General features: G+C 43.6%; 1 protein-coding gene across 1 annotated transcript in view; it reads left to right on the forward strand.

The window, feature by feature from the left end:
• TNFRSF21 (TNF receptor superfamily member 21) overlaps positions 1-20143 on the forward strand; it is a 64260-nt gene that overhangs the window by 1246 nt on the left and 42871 nt on the right. Inside the window, exons 2-3 of the mRNA XM_052648462.1 lie at positions 16366-17017; positions 18533-19027. Of these exons, the coding sequence (XP_052504422.1) occupies positions 16366-17017; positions 18533-19027 (1147 nt within the window). The remainder of the gene's footprint in view (positions 1-16365; positions 17018-18532; positions 19028-20143) is intronic.

Here is a 20143-nt window from a genome sequence, read left to right on the forward strand (position 1 = left end):
GCACCCGGTCTGCATTCAGCTCCAGGGCGTGCCCTGTAGCTAGTTCTCTCCATCGCTTATCTGGCCAAAGCCTGAAAGCACCTTCGACCCAAAACTTGTCCCCAACTTCCCCACATCCCTTCCCCGCCTTTCCACATATTGGCGGGGGGATGGGATGAATTAGGTGGAAGAAGAAAATTGATTTGAGATCAAACCCACGAGCCACCATAAGCTTCCGTGCTTATCTTTCTGTGTCTGCCGGGTGGATGGAGATTCTTAGCTAAAAACCGAACAAAACCAAAAAAACAAGAGCCTATTTTCATGGCAAGGCCGTGTCAAGGAGAGGTAGGCTTGCTGTCTCCATCCCGAAAAGGGCTTAATGCCCGGCCAACCAAGATCTCTTAGATCCCAGGGCACTGCAGTTGCTATGGCCTGGGAATTCATCCTACAGACACTCTGGTTCCCTGTGCGAGGGTGTGTTTTAAAGGGGAAGAGAGACACTAAAGAAAAGTTTGGTGCTGTTCGGATTTATAATGAGGCAGGTCCCAGACTCCCTTCAAAGACCCTTTTCTGCCTATTCTATAGCAGTGGCAAAGTCAAGATTTGTGTCCTTGACACAAGGGTGCTGGATGGTGGGCAGTAGGCTGGGAGGGTCCTTGAAAGCAGTGGGCATGGATTGGACAGTTGGTGTGGAGAGAAACTCATCTAAGTCCTGGGGAACATCGAGCCCAATATCAATGGAGGTAGGTCCATCCTCAAGCTGCCTCCTTCTCAGTCTTAGATCTACTGCCCTACACCTGTGCTCCCCTTGGAGTCCACTCCTGGATTAAGTCTTAAGTCAGTGCAATATTTCATTGACTTTACGTTTCTGCATGAGATGCTTAAAGTAAGGTCGTGGTGTAATTAAAGCATAGGTTGCTTTAACCTCCAGAGAAAGAGCCCAGCTCCTTTTCTGAAATCATTAAGTCTGGTTGACCTAAAAAATTGTGCACTGGATTTGCAACTGAAGACTTGAGAAAGTAAGTTTGCCTGTCTTTTTTTAAAAAGTAATTTATAGTGGAGCTTAGGTGCAACCTTGAGATATTAACTAAAATGAGAGTGCTTATTCTCTTGCTAATTATAACAGAAAAGTTCCACTGCAGTTCATTGAGTGCCCTGAGTTGACCCCTGTGTCCGGAAGGGAAACAGAGAGTGGACAGGGGTCACCAGGGTGGGGAAGCAATGTCTTTTATTTTTCCCACTCTACCAGCTATAGTCCTTAGCCCAGACATTGATAGCATATGAAATGATGATCACATGGTTAAGACTCCACGGTTGGGCACGTGTTCCATCCCTGGTCACGGAACTAAAACCCTAAATGCTGTACAATGTGGCCAGAAAAAAAAAAAAAAAGATGATTTCATGACATTGTTATAAGGATTATTTATCCCACTGGGATTCTTGGCCCTATGAAAATGGCAGACTTCAGGTACTGCAGCTCAGGTCCACGCGGCAGCATGCTCAAGGCACATGGTTTTCCTCTTCTTTCAAATATTTCCTTTTTTAGGGTGAAGATATTTGTTACTGTCATCATTTTTGATTCTTTTCTTGTGATGACAGGCTAACTGAAGGAGAACTTGCTGTAAGCTTTAAGAACCCTTTTTATATAATATATATACAGCATATAACATGATTATCGTATATATCAGGTGCTTTATAGATAGTACCTATCTTAGTCCCAACATCTCTGTGAAGCCAGTGGGATGAGCTCAGTTTTCCAGTTGAGAAAATGGAGACCGCAAAAACTTCACTGGCAGTTCTGGGCCACCCTGCTCCCAAGTGTTGAGGGCACTGGTACTGGGACGCAGGATCGCCAGGCTCCCTCTCACGACTCCACTGCCTCCCTGCTGTGCCACTCTGCGGGTTTCACAACTCCAAATTGCCCGATGAGGAAATGCAACAAGAGAGAAGACTCACTGGGGGAGAGTTGAGGCTGGTGGTTTGATTTGTTGCAGGACACTGACGAGAATTGCATGAATACCTTTTGGGGAAAGTATTTTTGCTGCTTGCACTTCTGTTTCTGATGTGTTGAGATGTCTGCATGATATTGGAAAGTAAACCACACACTGAAAGGCAAAATATTGTGTGTTTCTGGCCAAAAATCTGGAGAGCAGATGAATGAGACCTTGAGGTTTGTGCCAGTGTTAAGAAATGCCCTAGAATGGGCTAACAACACACTCAGAGATGTCTCTTGCCCTCAAGGAGCTTGCTTTGACTGCGCAGATAGAATATTGGCAGTGGGACAGTCAGAAGAAAAAGGAGATGTAATTGATAAAGGAAATGAGGTCCGAAATGTTAGAACCCACTAATCTGCGTATATTATGAATTCCTGATAGAAGAACAGTTACTGTAAGAGCTTTCAGATGAGTGCTCACCTAGAAAGTTCCACATATGGGTGTTTGTTAACGTTGTTGAGACTACATGTCTTAGTGCCATCTCCTGACCTTTGCTTATTAAAGTTAATCATCTAGCATCCTGGCATTTGACTTCGGCTATTTGACTAGATTGGTGTGGAGTAGCTGGTTGGGGCTGAAGTCCTGAACAGATGCTAGACTAAGTGACAGGTTCAAGGAGAACTTCAAATTAGAGCTAATGTTATATCCAAAAGATTTTCTCCTTCATATACACCTGAACTTCACAGTCCTAGAGTGTGAAAGCTGCAAGGGAAAACTTGGAGGGGAAAAACAGCCTAGATGGGGGAAGCAGATTATTTTTTCATGTTAACAAACCTACATTGAGCGCTTACTCTCAGAGGCACTATTCTTGGTAGTGGAAGCCCAGGAATGAATTAGAACTTGGATCTTGCCCTACAGGTACAAAGTATATGGTGTATAAACGGACATAGCTATCAATAGTGCTGGTTGAGTTTCACACTTTCAGAAAGAATCCCCAGATGAATGTACTATGCTCAAAGTAATACACAAAATGTGATGGATGTTAGCACCTTTAAACTACTTGAGGGACTTCCGTGGAGGTCCAGAGGTTGAGGCTTCGCCTTCCAAGGCAGGGAATGAGGGTTTGATCCCTGGTGGGGAAGCTAAGACCTCCAGTGCCTCACCACCAAAAAACCAAAACACAAAAAGAGAAGCAATATAGTAATAAATTCACTAAATACTTGAAAAATGATCCACATCAAAAAAAAAAAAAAATCTTAAAAGAGAAAACCACTTGAAGAAATTGTGGCTTTTAGTTTGAAAGTCAAAAGAAAGAATTTTGTAGTCTCAGAATAACATCTATTAGACTTGGTAGAGAAAATGACTCATGATCGCACAAGTCAGGTATGTCCTGGAAGGCAGGGTTTCTCACATACCATGTGAATCTCCCATCCTTATTGTCAAACTGTATAGGATGGGATTGAGCTTTTTTATCCGAATTCTCAGCTGTTTCTAAAGGCATATGGCTGAATCTGCCACAAGCCCAGTACAAAACAAACAAACCTACAGTGTAAAGAAGACACACAGGCACATCAAATCAGCAAGAAAAGAATTCCTTGTCATGGAATCCCTACTACCCAAAGTTGAGAAAATACCAGCACTAGATCCGCCAACTCGCTAAACTGCATATTTTAGTGTGGCTAAATTTGGACATAGTCTTTCCAGCTGGAGGTGGTCAGCACGGTTAATACTGTATTTTCCAGCACCATTTGCAGCAGGCCCCTTTCTCCAAGTGGATGGAGTGAGTGGGTGTGGGTTCAAGTTGGTTTCAGCAGGTGCTCTGTGTCCCATCTATTTGTAGATCAGAATGAGGAGACATTTTTCAGCCTTAGGCTTGACCGTGAGGGTGAGAGGGGACACGTTGCAAATCGGTTTTGTCCTCATCCGGCCCTTTGTAAAGCATGTAAACTATAATTGGCTTCAGGGAACTTTATTAATTGTGTGTGTGTGTGTGTGTGTGTAATGGGAAATGGTGAGAGGCATCATCAGATTATTCCAGGGCCAGAGTGAATTGAGTGGCTTTTTGTCAACTGCAGTGCCTCTTTTTCCAGGAAGCACTGACTCTGCTGGCCTTCTTCTCCCAAGCAGGCCTGGCAAAGACTTGGTGATACCAGGTCACTTGGCAACTTCCTGGAAAATTCAGGTGCTTCTCTTCAGTGACAGAAGTCTCTCATTGCCTTTGGGCTTGTGCCTGATGACCATTTGGAATGGATTCGGTCTGGAGCATTAGGTGCAGATGATGTCTGTTGGACAGAATGAAAACTGAAGCTGCAAGAGGAGTTATCCTGGCCCCCAAGTTGAATCCCCCTTTAGCATTAGCAGGACACTGGGCGTTGTAGTTGGAGTAGCAGCTGCTGAGCTGCGATTCTTTAGGAAAGCGGCGAGATGGTGAATAAATCCTGGCCATGCCCCCGTGTTTGTATTTGTCAAATACCAGAAAGTAAACAGGCATCCTGAATTGGCTTGTGTGCTTCCATACCTGGCTTCCATACCACCTTCCATGTCCAGCCTGAGTCCAAGAGAGGAGAGGAGCTGGGCAGAGCTTGTAAGTAGGAAGGGAACTGGCTGATGTCAGCGAGTATCTGCTGAACGCTCACGGGGGCTGTAGAAACACGGGGCTCACGGATGTTTAGGCTGTTGCTTCAGAGCAGTGGTGATCTCACTCTTCTTTCTCTTCTTCATGGCCACACCGAAGGGTAGATACGTGGCATCTGAGTTCCCTAACCAGGGATCGAACCTGTGCCCCCTGCATTAGAAGCGTGGAGGCATAACCACTGGATCACCAGGGAAGTCCTGTGATCTCACTCTCCTTGAGAGATGCTGAAGGCCACCAGGAAGAGTCCTTTCTCCTGGATTCTGCAAAAAAATCCCACACGTCAGCACCCTGGCCTTGAAGATGACAGATGCTTCTGTGGTGGGAAAGTTGTGCTCAATGTGTCCTCAGGGTGTGGCGCTTGGAGCCATTTGCAAATCTGTTTTGGGAAGAGGAGCCTGAGTTGAATGGATTTAGCAGGGAGGAGAGGAGTGAGATGGGTTCTGGAATCAAATGAGCAGCAGTGGCTCTAAGAGGGCTCTGGTCCCAACAGAGGGGAGGAATATTAACGGCTTTTAAGATGAATCATTGATTTTGATTATTATCAAGCTTCTTTTTATTGAGCACATACTATTGGCATTGAGTTGAATAGCTTCTACAAATGATCTCAATAGACCCTTCAAGTCCATGAGGTATTAGCATTAGCCCCATTTTACAGGCAATGAGGCTTAGGAGAAGCCATGGTCAAGAAATTGGCAACTGCCAGAGCGAGGGCTCGGAGAAGGCAGTGGCACCCCACTCCAGTACTCTTGCCTGTGAAATCCCATGGACGGAGGAGCCTGGTAGGCTGCAGTCCATGGGGTCGCTGAGGGTCAGACACGACTGAGCGACTTCGCTTTCACTTTTCACTTCGATGCATTGGAGAAGGAAATGGCAACCCACTCCAGTGTTCTTGCCCGGAGAATCCCAGGTATGGCGGAGCCTGGTGGGCTGCCGTCTATGGGGTCTCACAGAGTCGGACACGACTGAATTGATGTAGCAGCAGCAGCAGAGCGAGGACTCAGATCTAAGTCAGCCTTCATACACACTGCTCTTTCTGCCAAGGTGTGGGTCGGGCACAAGCAACCTTAATTTACTGGAATTTTGTTTCCCGTTAAAGGAATACTTTTACCTGAGAGTCGAACATTCTCTTTCCACTGGGTGAGCGGTTCTGCCCCATGGTGGCATTTGGAAGTTTAGCCAAAAGGGCTGATTATAGCATAAGAGCAACCTGTGTGTGCCGATTGAAAGGGAAGGGCGCGGAGCCACTGGCAAGCATTTTCCTATGGTGTGACTCTGACCGGCAATGGTTCCACAGTTAAGATGGAAAGATTCTCTTGCAAATTGATATGTTATAAATAAGGAAGAGATGCTGTGCTTTCCTGCTCCTGGGGTCATTTTGAAAAATATTTGCCTAGTGAGTAACAGTATGACACGAATTCTGCTTAGCAAGCTAGTTTCAACTCATCCTGAGAACTCGAGGACCTCTCAGGGTTTCCTTTGCTGCCGGCCTGATTATTCGTACAGGATCAGTCCACAGGTTTGCATCATCTGTTATTGGCATTTTCTTTGTTAACTTTTCATTTCAGGTCTGTTAGAAACTGGTTGAGCTCTGTGATTTGCAGTCTTGGCTCACGTGAGATGTTTGTATGTGGTTTATCACACGTGAAGCTCTCTCCTAAGGGAACTTTTCAACATGTCTTTTCATAGATTGTAGATGCTGAGTACACTAAAGAAAGGCAGAAGGTGAGAAGAAATTTTATCATTGCTCCTGGAAGGAGGTTGGCCTTCTGATTTCCCAAAGAACCCTTTGGAGAAGGATTATTATTTTATGATGATTATCAGAGATCATCTTAGGTATGGCCCGGTCAACATATCCAGGATTAAAAGAGGCAAGAGGCAAAGGAGGAAAAAACTCAAGGCAAATGGTGATAGGTTCCCAGAATAATCTAACTAGTCGTTCGTCCCTCCTTGCTCTTTACTTCTGCAAGTCCATGGCTCCTCTCTCTTCTTTGGTTGAAACCTTCTGTACCTGGTCCAGAAATACCGGATTTGATGAGGATTGGGTATGCTTCTGCATACAGCATGCTCAAGGCCATTGTTGTTATTCCTTTTCAGCTTCTTACAGATGACAGACAACGCACTATTCATCTTTGTGTTTCTAGCCCAATGCCCTGACACACAATATTTAAGTAATAAAGGAATGTTGAATGAATTCCAGAAGGATTTTGCTCTAAACTAACAGTTCATTCATTCTGGGCAAGTTAGAGTGTAGTGGGAGGTTGATCTGAGTCTCAGTACTTTGAGCTACATATCAAGGGTCTTTGACTTACTAACAAAGAACATTTAATTTTTTACTTTTTTTTTTTGGTCTCATCTGGGATCAAACCCATGCCCCCTGCAGTGGAAACATGGAGTCTTAACTGCTGGACCACCAGGGAAGTCCCATGATTTCCTGGTTCTTGAGTGTAGTCTCTGATGGTCTGACTGCTTTGAAGTGGTGGGAGACGAAGGAGCAGATAAGGTTGGGTCACCCAAAGTTTGGATGTGAATTTAAGGTGCTGTGATTCATCTCAGTGCAACCTTCCTGCCTGCCACTTTCTAGGCCGACGTCTCCTCTGGTTGGCAGTGTGTTGAGTCATCCTACTGTCGTTGGACCCTTGGTTGCTGTTCTCATTGTTTTCCTGCTGCAGGCAAGCAGCACAGACAGAGTTGTCTCTGTACAAACCAGTTGCTCTTTTTTCTTTTGGGTTGTTCCCAAAAGTGAGGTACTTTTGATGTGTATTCGCCAAAGTGGAATTGCTGGGTCACAGGAAATGAATGAACTGTTTTCCGGCTCTTGCTGCACGTTGCCAGATTGTCTTTAGAAAGACTGATTGATTTAGATTGTCACCAGCAACCTATAAATGTGCCTACTACACCACAAGCCGGCCAACATTGACGTTTATCATTTTAATTTACTTATGCGGCTTTAATAGAGATATGTAAAGGTCCTTGGTTGTGCAAATTTACATTTCAATAGTTGCAAGGGATATTATCAATTTATCCATGGGAAACTCAGTAGTAAAGAATCTACCTGCAATGCAGGAGACTTGGGTTCGATTCCTGGGTTGGGAAGATCCTCTGGAGAAGGAAATGGCAACCCACTCCAGTGTTCTTGCCTGGGAAATCCCATGGACAGAGGAGCCTGGCGGGCTACAGTCCATTGGGTCATAAAAGAGTCGGACACGACTTAGTGGCTAAGCAAGTTATCCATATAATTATTCTGTCTCCACTGTTGAGAATAATTTTTGTTAACTTGCTTTGTGTTAATTTTTTACATTTTCAGTTGTAAGCTTTTATTAGCTGTATATGGAATAGTTTTTTCCCAGGCTACTTTTAATGTTTTTATATTTTATAATGCAAACATTTTGGTTAGTTTCTTTTTTTTCTTTTTTTTTTTTGGTTAGTGACACCTCGAGGCTTTTGGGATTTTAGTTCCCCGACCAAGGATCAAACCTGTGCCCACTGCAGTGGGAGCCCAGAACCTTAACCACTCGACCGCCAAGGAAGTTCCACTTTGAATTTATGTTTGATCTTATTAATGTTGGATTTGTTGCATTTTTGGACTTTAGCATGTTAGTGGTGAGAACTACATCGGTGTGTTCTGCAGGATGTTCATGCTCCTGATGTGAGTAAAGGATTTCATGGTCACATAAGTTTGGGAAGTTTTGGGCTCAACTAAGTCACCATTTTCTGCAGCCCTCCTGGGTTGGGCGGGCCTCTTGCAGCATTCATGAGGCTGCCATGAACTGTGCCTCTCCAAGAGACGACTCCAGTGAGGAGCATGTCCTAAACTTCTAGGCCAGGGGTTGGTAAGCTTTATCTGTAAAGAGCTAGATAGGATTTCTGACCACGTGGACCCTACGATCTCTGTGGACACCACTCAGATCTGCCTCTGGTTTGAAAGCAGATCTAGGCAATGCCCAGAAGAGTGGGTGTGGCTGGATTCCAAGTCAACTTGATTGGTGGACACCGAAATTTGAATTTCAAATCATGTTCATGTATCATAAAATTTTATGATTGTTTTGATTTTTTTTTTTTAACCCAACTATTGGAAATGGGAAAACTAACCTTAAGCTTGTGGGTTATGAAAAAGCAGGGAGCTGGCTGGGATTTATTCACCCGTGTTTTAGACCCTAGAATCATCAACATCTTGTGGGACAAGATCAGGAAAATTCCCTCTGGAAAATGTTTCCTTAACTTTCCCTCCATCCATCTGCAGTGTACCAATAAATAACGAACGCTTTCTCCTCCTGTGTTTGCTCATCTGCTCGGTACTGTATATTCTAAATCTGTCTGGAAATGCCAGCTGGTTCTTGCTTCTCTTTTACCTCCTTGCCATGCAGTCTGTATTTTTGGTTTTGTGGCGGGCTCCAAGCCTAGTCGGGTATGTTTTAGGATTACAGTTTTTAAAAAATCTGGAGTCTTTGACACACTTATCAGGAATTGGTTATTGGCATATTGTTGTTGTTGTTTTTTAAATAAAAGGAGGCTACACCTTTATTTAACTAGTGTTGTAAAAACACAGGGATTATTATTTTTATTGAATTAAAGATTCTTTAAATTCTATAGTGCTTTGCAAATTTCAGCAGTTTCATACATATGATTTCTGTTTTGAAATTATTTTTTATTTTTGACTGCTCTGCTCTTCCTTGCGGCACCTGAACTTTCTCTAGTTGCATTGCCTGGATTTCTCTTGTTGTGGCATGGCATGTGGGATCTTATAGTTCCCTGACCAGGGATTGAACTCAAGTCCCCTGTGTTGAAAGGCAGATTCTTAACCACTGGGCCACCCAACCCAGGAAGTCCCTCTTATATATGATTGCTTATAATTCCATAATAACCCTTTGTTCCCCCTTCCCCATATCATTTCTCCCCTTTTCCTCTTTACACTAGTAACCACTAGTTTCTTCTCTATTGGGTATTTGTGTTTTAATTGGAGTGTTTTGAAAAGCTGTCTAAGCCCAAGGGACTGAAGCTAAACTAGAGTACTATGATAAATAGAAGGGGTGATGATTAAAATAGCATGCATGAAGAACTACCTTGTGTCACGACTGCTTCACCTGTTCTTATCTGTAGTAACAATTGTGAAAACAATCCTAGGGTTGTAATCGTATGTATTATTTTTATTGTATTATAAAAATTATTTTTAGTTTATTATTTAATTATATTATTATCATTATCTCCATTATACTAATGAAGAAATGGAGACACAGGTTAAACTGCTCCCCCCCTCCCCCACACCCCCATCAGGATCTGGTAGAGCTGGGCTTGCTCAGATGCTTCAGGCTAAATTAGGTTTTGTTTATACAGGCTACAGTCGCTGCCCTGGCTGGTGGTGGCAGTTTTGCCAGGTTTAATGAGGACTCTGTAAATTCTTCACCTTCACCACTGTCTTATTTATAACTTGGGTTCTCCATGTAGGTGGGGTCTTAGCCTATAGAACTAGCTGTTGTGATGGGTGACGAGTGGGCTTCGCTGGTGACTCAGGTGGCAAAGAATCTGCCTGCAATGCCGGAGACCCGAGATTGATCCCTGGGTCGGGAAGATGCCCTGGAGAAGGGAATGGCAACCCACTCCAGCATTCTTGTTGGGAGAATTTCATGGACAGAGGGGCCTGGGGGGCCACAGTCCATGGGGTCACAAAGAGTCAAACACGACCGAGTGACTAGCGTGACACAATAACATTGTGACGGGTGGTGTGCGATGTGTTTCTATGGTCCAGGCCCCTGAAGGCTAAGTACACACACTCTCCTGCATTGTAGGTTCCAGGGAAGACAGCATCTGGGTTGGTTCTGTCTTGTTTTTTTTTTCCCTTTGCCCTCCATCTCCTCTGAGCTCGCCTCCTTCTGGTCTTGTCGTCAGCACATTCTAGCCTCAGCATTCTTTGGATTCGCCAGCTTGAACGGCAGTCCCTGCTTTTGCCTTAGCAACAGAAGGCTTTTTTAAATCAGAGAGGATAGTAGACAGTGCCAGAGTCGGCCAAATTTATATAATGTAACTGGTAACGGGTCTCTCTGTGCTTTGCAGAAGCTTTTTGCTTGGCACCTTTCTCTTGGTACATTCTTTTTCTCCCTTCAAATCTCTAGAATTCCGGGCAGTCAATGACTTATGATTACAAATTTAATGTGATGTGGAAAATAAAACGGTCAGAACTTCTGGGAGTATCTCTACTCTGCCTGGCTTTTTGCCATATGAGCATCTGTTTGTATGTTTTATTTTTCTAAAGATGTTTTTGATGTGGACCATTTTTAAAGTCTTTATTGAATTTGTTACAATATCTCTTCTGTTTTACATTTGGGTTTTTTGACTGAGAGGCATGTGGGATCTTGGCCCCCTGACCAGAGATCGAACCTGTAACCCCTGCATTGGAAGGTGATGTCTTAACCACTGGACCACCAGGGAAGTCCCTATTAGTATGTTTTATCCTCACCATGTTTTTATAGTTACCATCTCAGGAATAACTTGTTTCCCTTAGTTATCGTATCCAAGGAAGCTGAGATTCCTTTTGACATATTAGTGTTAGGCAGTATTAACAATTTTTCTATAGTAAGCTCACAAGCGATCTTTCTGCTGGTCCATTATAAACAGACAAAAGTTGATCCCTGCCTTGAGTTTGCTCATTTTCTATGAAAAGTGATTGAGATTTGATAGGCAACAAGAATGACAAACACATCTACTTATAAACTGCACAGGCTCTTTCCCTCATTTATTAGAAAGATGAGGTCATGCAATAAGAATTGTTAAAGATAAATAAGCATCAGGACCTTCCTGGCAGTCTAGTGGTTAAGACTTCCAGTGCAGAGGGTGTGGGTTCAATCCCTGGTCAAGGAGCTAAGGTCTCACATACCTGGCAGCCAAAAAACCAAAACAGAGAACAGAAGTAGTATTGTCACAAATTCAGTGAAGACTTTAAAAAAGGCCCACATCACCAAAAAAAAAAAAAAATCTTAAAAAAGAAAAAGGAAAACAAGCAAAAATAAGCGTCAACATTCTGACATATATTAGCACACCTGTTGTTTCTTGGGTCCATCTCTGTCTCCTAGAGTAACAGTGATATAACAGGATAGGTGTGATGCAAGTCGTCAAGGTGAGTGTGGAGACCTTCCCTCCTTGAAATGTGCTTTGTGTCCTGGGTTTTCCCTTTAATCCGTTCATAAGTATTTGTCGTGCTTCTGTACCCTGTGCAGTTTGGAGTGGTACACTGATTTTTGTCCATCTATCATTGTTGTTGTTGAAATAAGTGTCCTCTAAGTAAATGAAAATTTTCAAATAGCTGAAGTTGAAATCAGGATGGGACATAGGTGACTTCCGGAGAATAATCTTGTTATACTGCTTATCATTCTAATCACCAAGTTACTCTAATCTTTTTATGAAATGAGAGCTATTTTAAATTCTTCATTACATTTTCTTGTCATCTTAAGCACCACACAGAGCATAATTCTTATAAGCCAGTTACGGTTCTGTGAAAACGGAATGATATCCTCAGGGGCTTTAGAGGTGAACCTGTATTATTTACTCTTACACCGAAGAGTGCCAGCCTGTTTGAGAGGCATCTTGGCTTTCTGTCACTTGATTTATCCCCAGCAACCTCCTCCACTCCCACCCTTTATTTTGCTGCTTCTAATTAATTATGGTCTACAAATCCACTCATTCATTTAGCCAACACACCCTGGTCAGGTATACCATGCATTGAGTACTGTCCTCGAGGGCTTGGAGAGCATCAGCATATAACATAGATTCTATTCTTATCCTCATGGAGCTTGTGGTCCAGAGGGGAAGACACACTAAACAGATAGATGTGTAACTACAGAATGATGATTGTCATATAGGAAAAAAAGGAATAGAGGATAGATAAACAACAAAGCCTTACTATATAGCATAGGGAACTATATTCAATATCCTGCAATAAACCATATTGGAAAAGAATATGGAAAAGAATGTGTATATATGTATAACTGAGTCACTTTGCTGGACAGCAGAAATTAACACACTGTTGCATTGATAAATCAACTATACTTCCGTAAAATAAATTTTAAAAACAAAACATTTATTAACCTAAGGAAAGGGGGTATGGGGTGAATGGGAGACCTGTTTTAAGTGGGGGAGGGGAGAGCAGGGTTGGGATTTTGGAGGAAGTCCTAACTCTGGTAAAGATTTTGCATCCACCCTAAGTCACGTGAGGAGCCACTGAGAGTTTTAAACAAGGGTTGGGAGGACCAGATTTGGCCTGTGAGTTGGAATGAGTGCTCAAGAAAGGAAGCCACAAACTCCATCACCTGCTAGACTCTCCAAGGAGGTATGAGTGTTCCAGTGAGGGAGCTCCTGGTCCCTGCATTTTTGACGTTTCTTTTGATTGCTCAGCATAGGGGTTGGCAGGCTTTTTGTTTTTTCCCTTTGAAGAGGCAGATAAGTTTGCAGCCATATGGTCTCTTGCAGTTATCCATCTCTGCCGGTATAGCATGGAAACTGCCATGGACAGTGCCTAAATGAATGCCTGTTGTTGTTTAATTCCTAAGTCGTGTCCAACTGTTTTGCGATCCCATGGACTGTAGCCCACCAGGCTCCTCTGTCCATGAGATTTCCCAGACAAGAATACTGGAGTGGGTTGCCATTTCCTTCTCCAGAGGATCTTCCTGACCCAGGGACTGAACCCCATGCAGCGATCCTGCGAGGCAGGTGGATTCTTTACCACTATACCACCAGGGAAGCCCAAATAAATGCCTAGGTTCCCATAAAACTTATTTACAGGAACAGGTGGCATGTGGGATGTAGTTTGCTGACCCTTGGCTCAGAGGATGCTCTGTTTATCATTTCCATGGTCGTCACCATTGAGGTGGTTGAGCAAGAGAGGAAATGCAATCTACATGGTTGTCCCTGGCCTTGAGCTGCTTATAATCATTATGGGAAGATAAGTATATACACTTTGGAAGTCATCAACTAACATTACAAGGCAATATGTAATTAGGCACCAACATGATGAGCAAAAGAAACAGGAAATGTGATGAGTTTGCTCATTGGCTTGGAATGAGCATCTAGGAATGGTTGTAAAGGCTTCATGGAGAAGGTGGAACTCTGACAATCACAGACACCTTGAAGTTGAATACACCTTGAATTGAATACAACCTAACCCAACCTGCTACTTTTACAAGCATGTAAACCCAGGTGGTATTGATCTTAAGGCAGAGCCTGGACAAGAACACAAGTCTTCTATTCTCTAAATCTTGGCCCAGGTAGTCTTTCTCTTTCAGGTCTGGTCCTCCCACAGTCTGAAAATACCTATCTAGTAAATTCGTGGTAGTAAAGAAGAGAAGGACCGAGAGGTTCCAAGTTATGGGTTATTTGGTTCTTGCAGAAAGGGGTTCTTAAAAGACTGAGAATAGCATGTTTGTACCTATTATTGGGGATGGCAAGGAAAGAAAAGAGAAACTAGTGTGGAGTGGGAAGGGAAGGAGGTGAATATGGATTATAGAAAGATGCATGGGTACACTGACATGTGGGCAAGGAAGCAATCTACATGTCCTCAGTAAGAAGAGTCTCTAACTTCTTTACGTGTGCAAGTTCAAAGGCATATCCGTGCTGTTAGAGTACTTGACTGCTATAAAGAAGGAAGTAGTCTGTGTGCTCTGATGCGGAAAGATTTCAGTGATGCAGTAATAGAAGATGACCAAAAGCAAGTCATAGAATAGTGGGTATATATAGCCTTTCCCCTTCATATATGGAATCCAGACCCAAACCTGAGGTAGCCAACTTGGCCAAGTGAGAGCATGTATGTGTGTTTTATGTGTAAATGCTCAGAAAATGGTCTGGAAAGATGCATACCATAATAAAGAGACTGTTTCTCTGGGGGTAGGAGGCTTTGAGCAGAGACTTTCACTCTATTTCATAATTAGAATGGTTACAAGGACTAGTTAGGGAATGTGGGTTTGACTTGTATACACTACCATATTTAAAATCGATAACCATTAAGGACCTACTGTACAGGGAACGCTGCTCAATGTTATGTAACAACCTAAATGGGAAAATAATTTGAAAAAGAATAGATAACATATATAAGTATAACTGAATCACTTTGCTGTACACCTGGAACTAACTCAACATTGTTAATCAACTATGCGCCAATATAAAATAAAAAGTTAAAAAAGAATGTTTATTTTTATTATAAATAATGATTTTAAAAAGAACAGTATTAAAACAATAAGGGAACTTCCCTGGTGGTCCAGTGATTAAGCTTCACGCTACCAGTTCAGGGTTAGGGTTCTCCTGGTTGGGGAACTAAGATCCCACAGGCCACACAGCACAGCCAAGAAAAAAAAAAAAGAAACAATAGAAAGTGCCAGGTTGGGTGAGAATTGGAGGGAAGGATCTGACAGTTGAACTGGGTTGTCTCCAAAGTGGTTCTGGGAATCCCAGGTGATTAGAGCCCAAGGGCGCCCGTCTTGTTTCAGGAAGTCCAAAACTTAGTTGGGGATCAGAATCATTGGGAAAGCTTAAAAACCAAATCAGACCAAAACAGATTGCAGATCCACCTGATCTCAGATGATGGGCTGGGGATGTGGATTTTCAAAAAGCTTCTCAAGGTAATGTTGATGTTGCATTTGAGGCCCCAGGCTTGCTTTGAAGCTCTGATTTAATTCCCCTGCCTCGGTATCAAGGAGAGATGGAAGACTCTCGATCATAGAGAACCAGCCTCAGGTTTTCTGGCTCCTGTTCTCCTCAGCTTTTTTCATTGCCTGTGTCTCTTGATTTAGATGTTTTCCCTAGCATCAGCTTTTAGGCATCATCTCAGCTTGTTTTTACATTTTATAGGGAACTTTCTTAAATGTTGTTTTTGAACTTTAACTGCCCTCCTTCCCATGCTTTGTTCTTAGGGTCTTAGGTGGCTGCAGGTCCATGCTGCGTTGATCATGGCCTCAACAAATAGGAGGTGCATCTGAAAGTATTAACTCTGTTGTTTAAAGCTCATTCAGAACACCAAGGGTCTGCCTCTGATTTACAAAATAAAAAGAAAAGGCCATTTAGCTTTGTAAAGACAAAACCTTTGGAAAAAAAAACAAACCACACTTTGTCTGTTGGTTAACACCAACTGGATCACCTGTAGTAGCAGCTTGAATATTTGTTATCCTGCCATCTCAGCTGATTTGTCCAGGTATCAACAAATGGCTACCCATCAGTTGGGTTGTAGCAGGAAGACACTATTCAGCAAGTTACTTTCCTCTTGCATTAAGATTTTAACTGCTGTGTAGCATTTTTAATATGAGTCCCAAAGTGCTTTCACATTCATATTCTCCATTGATTTTATAATCAGTTTGCAGCTTCATTTTACAGATGGAAAAAAAGAAAGCTGAGGCAAAGGTCAGGCAACAAAACCAAAACTTTGCAGCCAGGAGATCAGGCCCCCTATGGAATTGTAGTCTATTTTTTTTTCTCTCTCTCTCTTATGATGTAGCTGTTAAAAGGCACAGTACTGGGGACTTCCTGGTGGTTCAGTGGTTAAGAATCCACCTTCCAGTACAGGAGACTTGGGTTCAATCCCTGGTTGGGAACTAAGATCCCACATGCCACCAAGCAACTAAGCCCCTATGTGCCACCACTAGAGAGAAACCTAAGAGCTGCAGCTAAGACCTGATGCAGCCCCAAATAAATTAATGAATATTAAAAAAAATGGCGCAGTACTGGTCAGACTTTTGATGGGAATGATGATGGTCGGGTAGGGATTGTTCCATCCTTTCTCCTCCTCTTCCTGTGTAACATCTTCTTAGCTTTTGTTCCTCCTTTCCCTTTTTTTTTTTCTTTCAGCTTGGATTCCTCAGTACCACCGGGGCTCAACCAGAGCAGAAGGCACCAAGTCTCATTGGCAAATACCACCACGTCGACCGCATCACTGGCCAGGTGCTCACCTGTGACAAGTGTCCAGCAGGAACCTATGTGTCTGAGCACTGTACCAACACAAGCCTGCGTGTCTGCAGCAGCTGCCCCACGGGGACCTTCACCAGACACGAGAATGGCATCGAGAAATGCCACGAGTGTAGTCAGCCGTGCCCCTGGCCGATGATCGAGAAATTACCTTGTACTGCCTTGACTGACCGAGAATGCACTTGCCCACCTGGCATGTTCCAGTCGAATGGTACCTGCGCCCCCCACACGGTGTGCCCTGTGGGTTGGGGGGTGCGGAAGAAGGGGACAGAAATGGAGGACGTGCGGTGTAAGCAGTGTGCTCGGGGGACCTTCTCCGACGTGCCTTCCAGTGTGATGAGATGCAAAGCATACACAGACTGTCTGAGTCAGAACATGGTGGTGATCAGGCTGGGGACCAAGGAGGCAGACAACGTCTGCGGCCCGCTGCCGTCCTCCTCCAGCACTGCCCCACCCGCCGCTGGCACAACCAGCCTTCCACGCCCTGAGCACATGGAACCCCATGACGCCCCTTCCTCCACTCTCATTCCCAAAGGTAACTTAACCTCGTGAATTGCGTATGTGCGGAGGGCTCCGAGCCCTGTGGAGCGAGGCTGGGAGCCATGATACTTCTCCATCTTGTCTATTCCAAAGTCACCCCTTGAAGATGGGGCTTGCCTTTTGTGGCTGTTTAAAGTCTAGCTTCCATGGACCTATTAGAAACATTGAGACTCAGAAGTGTTAGCTATTAGGGAGGAGTAAATATCTGAGAACTAGGTGACATCAAGTTAGAAAATTAGAACCAGGAGAAACAAGGTCAGCGTGTAGCCTTGGGGAAATCACTGAACTTCTGCAGGCCCTGGTCACAAACTTGCCAATCATATGACACCATAAATGAGTGATTTGGCTCCTTTAAGGTCCCTTTGGATTAAAAGTTTTCTAACACCCAGTCAGTCCTGGGGAGACACAGCCGGAAGGTCAGAAGGAGAGAAAAATACCACGACATCTGGAAGGGAAAGATGAACGCTGGATCCGAGGGGAGTGCGAGAAAAGGAAGGTCAGGCAGGAATGTCAGGAAACAAACACATTTGTGTCATGTTGAGGGTAACTGGCGTTCACATCTGGAAAAGAGTTTTTTATTTTTCTCCCATAGGACTTTATGTCCTTCATCAAGTATATCCCAGTTTTCCTCAGAATTCATTTTGAATCTCAGGCAAGAATAACATTTAGCTTTTATTTCCAAATTCCTTTTGATTGAGTTTAATTTTCATGAGATGATGGCCGAAAACCGTCCAGTGAGCTCTCATGTGTGGTTATGTTTGACCTTCTGATGAGACCCCATAAGGAAGGCCTTCTCACAACCGCCACTAGAAATGAAGAAGCAGCCTCAGAGAGCTCCCGTGATCTCTCCAGGTTTCCTCAGGGGTCAGGTCCTGTCTCTCGGGACTTGAAATCCCTGGCTTTCATTCCTTAATGGAAAACTGCTTGTGGAAGCTTCTCTGAAAACACTCCACTAAGCTGCGTGCCCAAATCTTGCTGCTCTGTTACTAGCACATACTAAGCAAGTCCTGCTTGATTTTGTTCACTGAGTATCCCACCAAACCTTTCTCTGGTCCAACATAGATTGGGGTTTGAACTCTTTCCTTTATCTTAGTTATGTTTTCCATTTTACCACTGCCTTATGAAATAGCCAGTTGGTGGGAGAGGAAGAATAAAGAAATTAAAAGACAGTGGAATTCAATTGGAGCTAGTTTTCTAATAATCAAAACAATTAAGAGTTGACATAGTACGTGCAGCACAGGAGAAGCTACTGTGAAGCTCAGGCGCTTGGTCCCTGAGGATGCCCTTGCTTTTGGCAGGAGTTTAGCTGTTAAGCTTAGTTTTAACCTCCCACATAAAGGCATTGTCAAGGTCTTTGTGAAAATGTACAATATCATTTATTCTAAAGCTCCTTAGGTCATCTCTTCTTGGATTATCTGACCTGGTTTGGAGATGACTAGGAAGAGGATGAATGTGTAGATACCCCACATATAGAAAAGCTCTTCCCCCCTCCTTACTCTTTTTTTTCTAGGCATCAACTCAACAGAATTCAACTCTTCTGCCTCTGTTAGACCAAAGGTGCCAAGTGGCACCCAGGAAGGGACAGTCCCTGACAACACGAGCTCAGCGAGTGGGGAGGAGGGCATGAACAAGACCTTCCCCAAGCTCCAGGTAGTGAACCACCAGCAAGGGCCCCACCACAGACACATCCTGAAGCTGCTGCCATCCATGGAGGCCACTGGGGGTGAGAAGTCAAGCACGCCCATCAAAGGCCTCAAGAGGGGCCACCCCAGGCAGAACCCACACAAACATTTTGACATCAACGAGCATCTTCCGTGGATGATCGTGCTTTTCCTGCTGCTGGTGCTGGTGGTGATAGTGGTGTGCAGTATCCGGAAAAGCTCGAGGACTCTCAAGAAGGGGCCCCGGCAGGATCCCAGCGCCATTGTGGAAAAGGCGGGGCTCAAGAAACCCACGGCCCCCACCCAGAACCGGGAGAAGTGGATCTGCTACCGCAATGGCCACGGTGAGCCTGCCAAACTCGCCCCGAAGAGAGATTCCGCAGTTTCTGGAATCTCCTTTTATACCAAGTGCTGTTTGATCTGGTTGTGATAGGAGAAATCAGGTGGTTAGCATGTGACTATGGTAATGTTCAGAGAGAATTACTCATCTCTCCTGGTTCCCCTGGGCATTTAAAGGACGGTATTTCCAAATGAGACGTGACAGTGACCTTCAGGGTCTTTGTTTGACTTTGTTGTGTAACAGGTGAGGGGATCAAGTTCAGAGAAGTTTGGCTGCCTTGACCCAGGGGAGTCAGTCTTTCGTTTCAGCAAAGGTGGGACTGAATCCGTATCTCCTGATGAGGCTGCTGAGAAAATAGAGGGAAGAAAAAGGCAACTTGTCTGAAGTGTGCTTTTTCAAATCTGAACCTTGCGTTTAGGTTCCTATCACTTTACCCACATGTATTTTTCCCCCCTTATATTTTTAGGATCTCATCTCTATCAGGAAGATAGGAAGGTTTTTGGGGTTTTAGACACCCAAAGCTTAGTATCTTGGTCACCTGAGGCTGGCCCCATATCTCTTACCTAGTTATCAGTGTGTATGAGTACGGGCTGGAATATTTCAATTTTTTCTCTTTGGAGGGCAAAACATAGCTTATGAAACTTTTCCTGGTAGCTAAGTGTGATCTAAAGACTGCAGTTTTCAGACTGTGGCAGTAAAACTTCCATTTCTTTAATATTAAATAAGATTTTAGCCCAAGTTTTGATAATCCCATTCAGGATCTTTCTCCTTAAAGATAAAGGCATAAAGCTTAATTCCTGTAAAGTGGTTTGACCTTTTGTATTGAGTCTTAAACTTGCTTATACTCTTTGGTCCAGCAGTTCTATTTCTGTGAATTTATCATAAAGATATAAACCAGAAATACTAAAACAAAAAAATTTAAGCACAAGGATCTTGAACTTTTAATTCAACATCATGTATAATAAATAAAAACCAAAAGTAATCGAAGGGTTGGTTTTAGAGAAATGACTGAGTAAATTGTGGCATATCCATATTATGACTATGAATATTACATTGAGGTTGAGGATTATGAAATTTTTATTTTTTTTTACCCATGACATGGGAAAACGTTTATACTAGA

The sequence above is a fragment of the Budorcas taxicolor genome, chromosome 11 (genome assembly GCF_023091745.1).
Source record: "Budorcas taxicolor isolate Tak-1 chromosome 11, Takin1.1, whole genome shotgun sequence".
Classification (NCBI taxonomy): Eukaryota; Metazoa; Chordata; class Mammalia; order Artiodactyla; family Bovidae; genus Budorcas; species Budorcas taxicolor.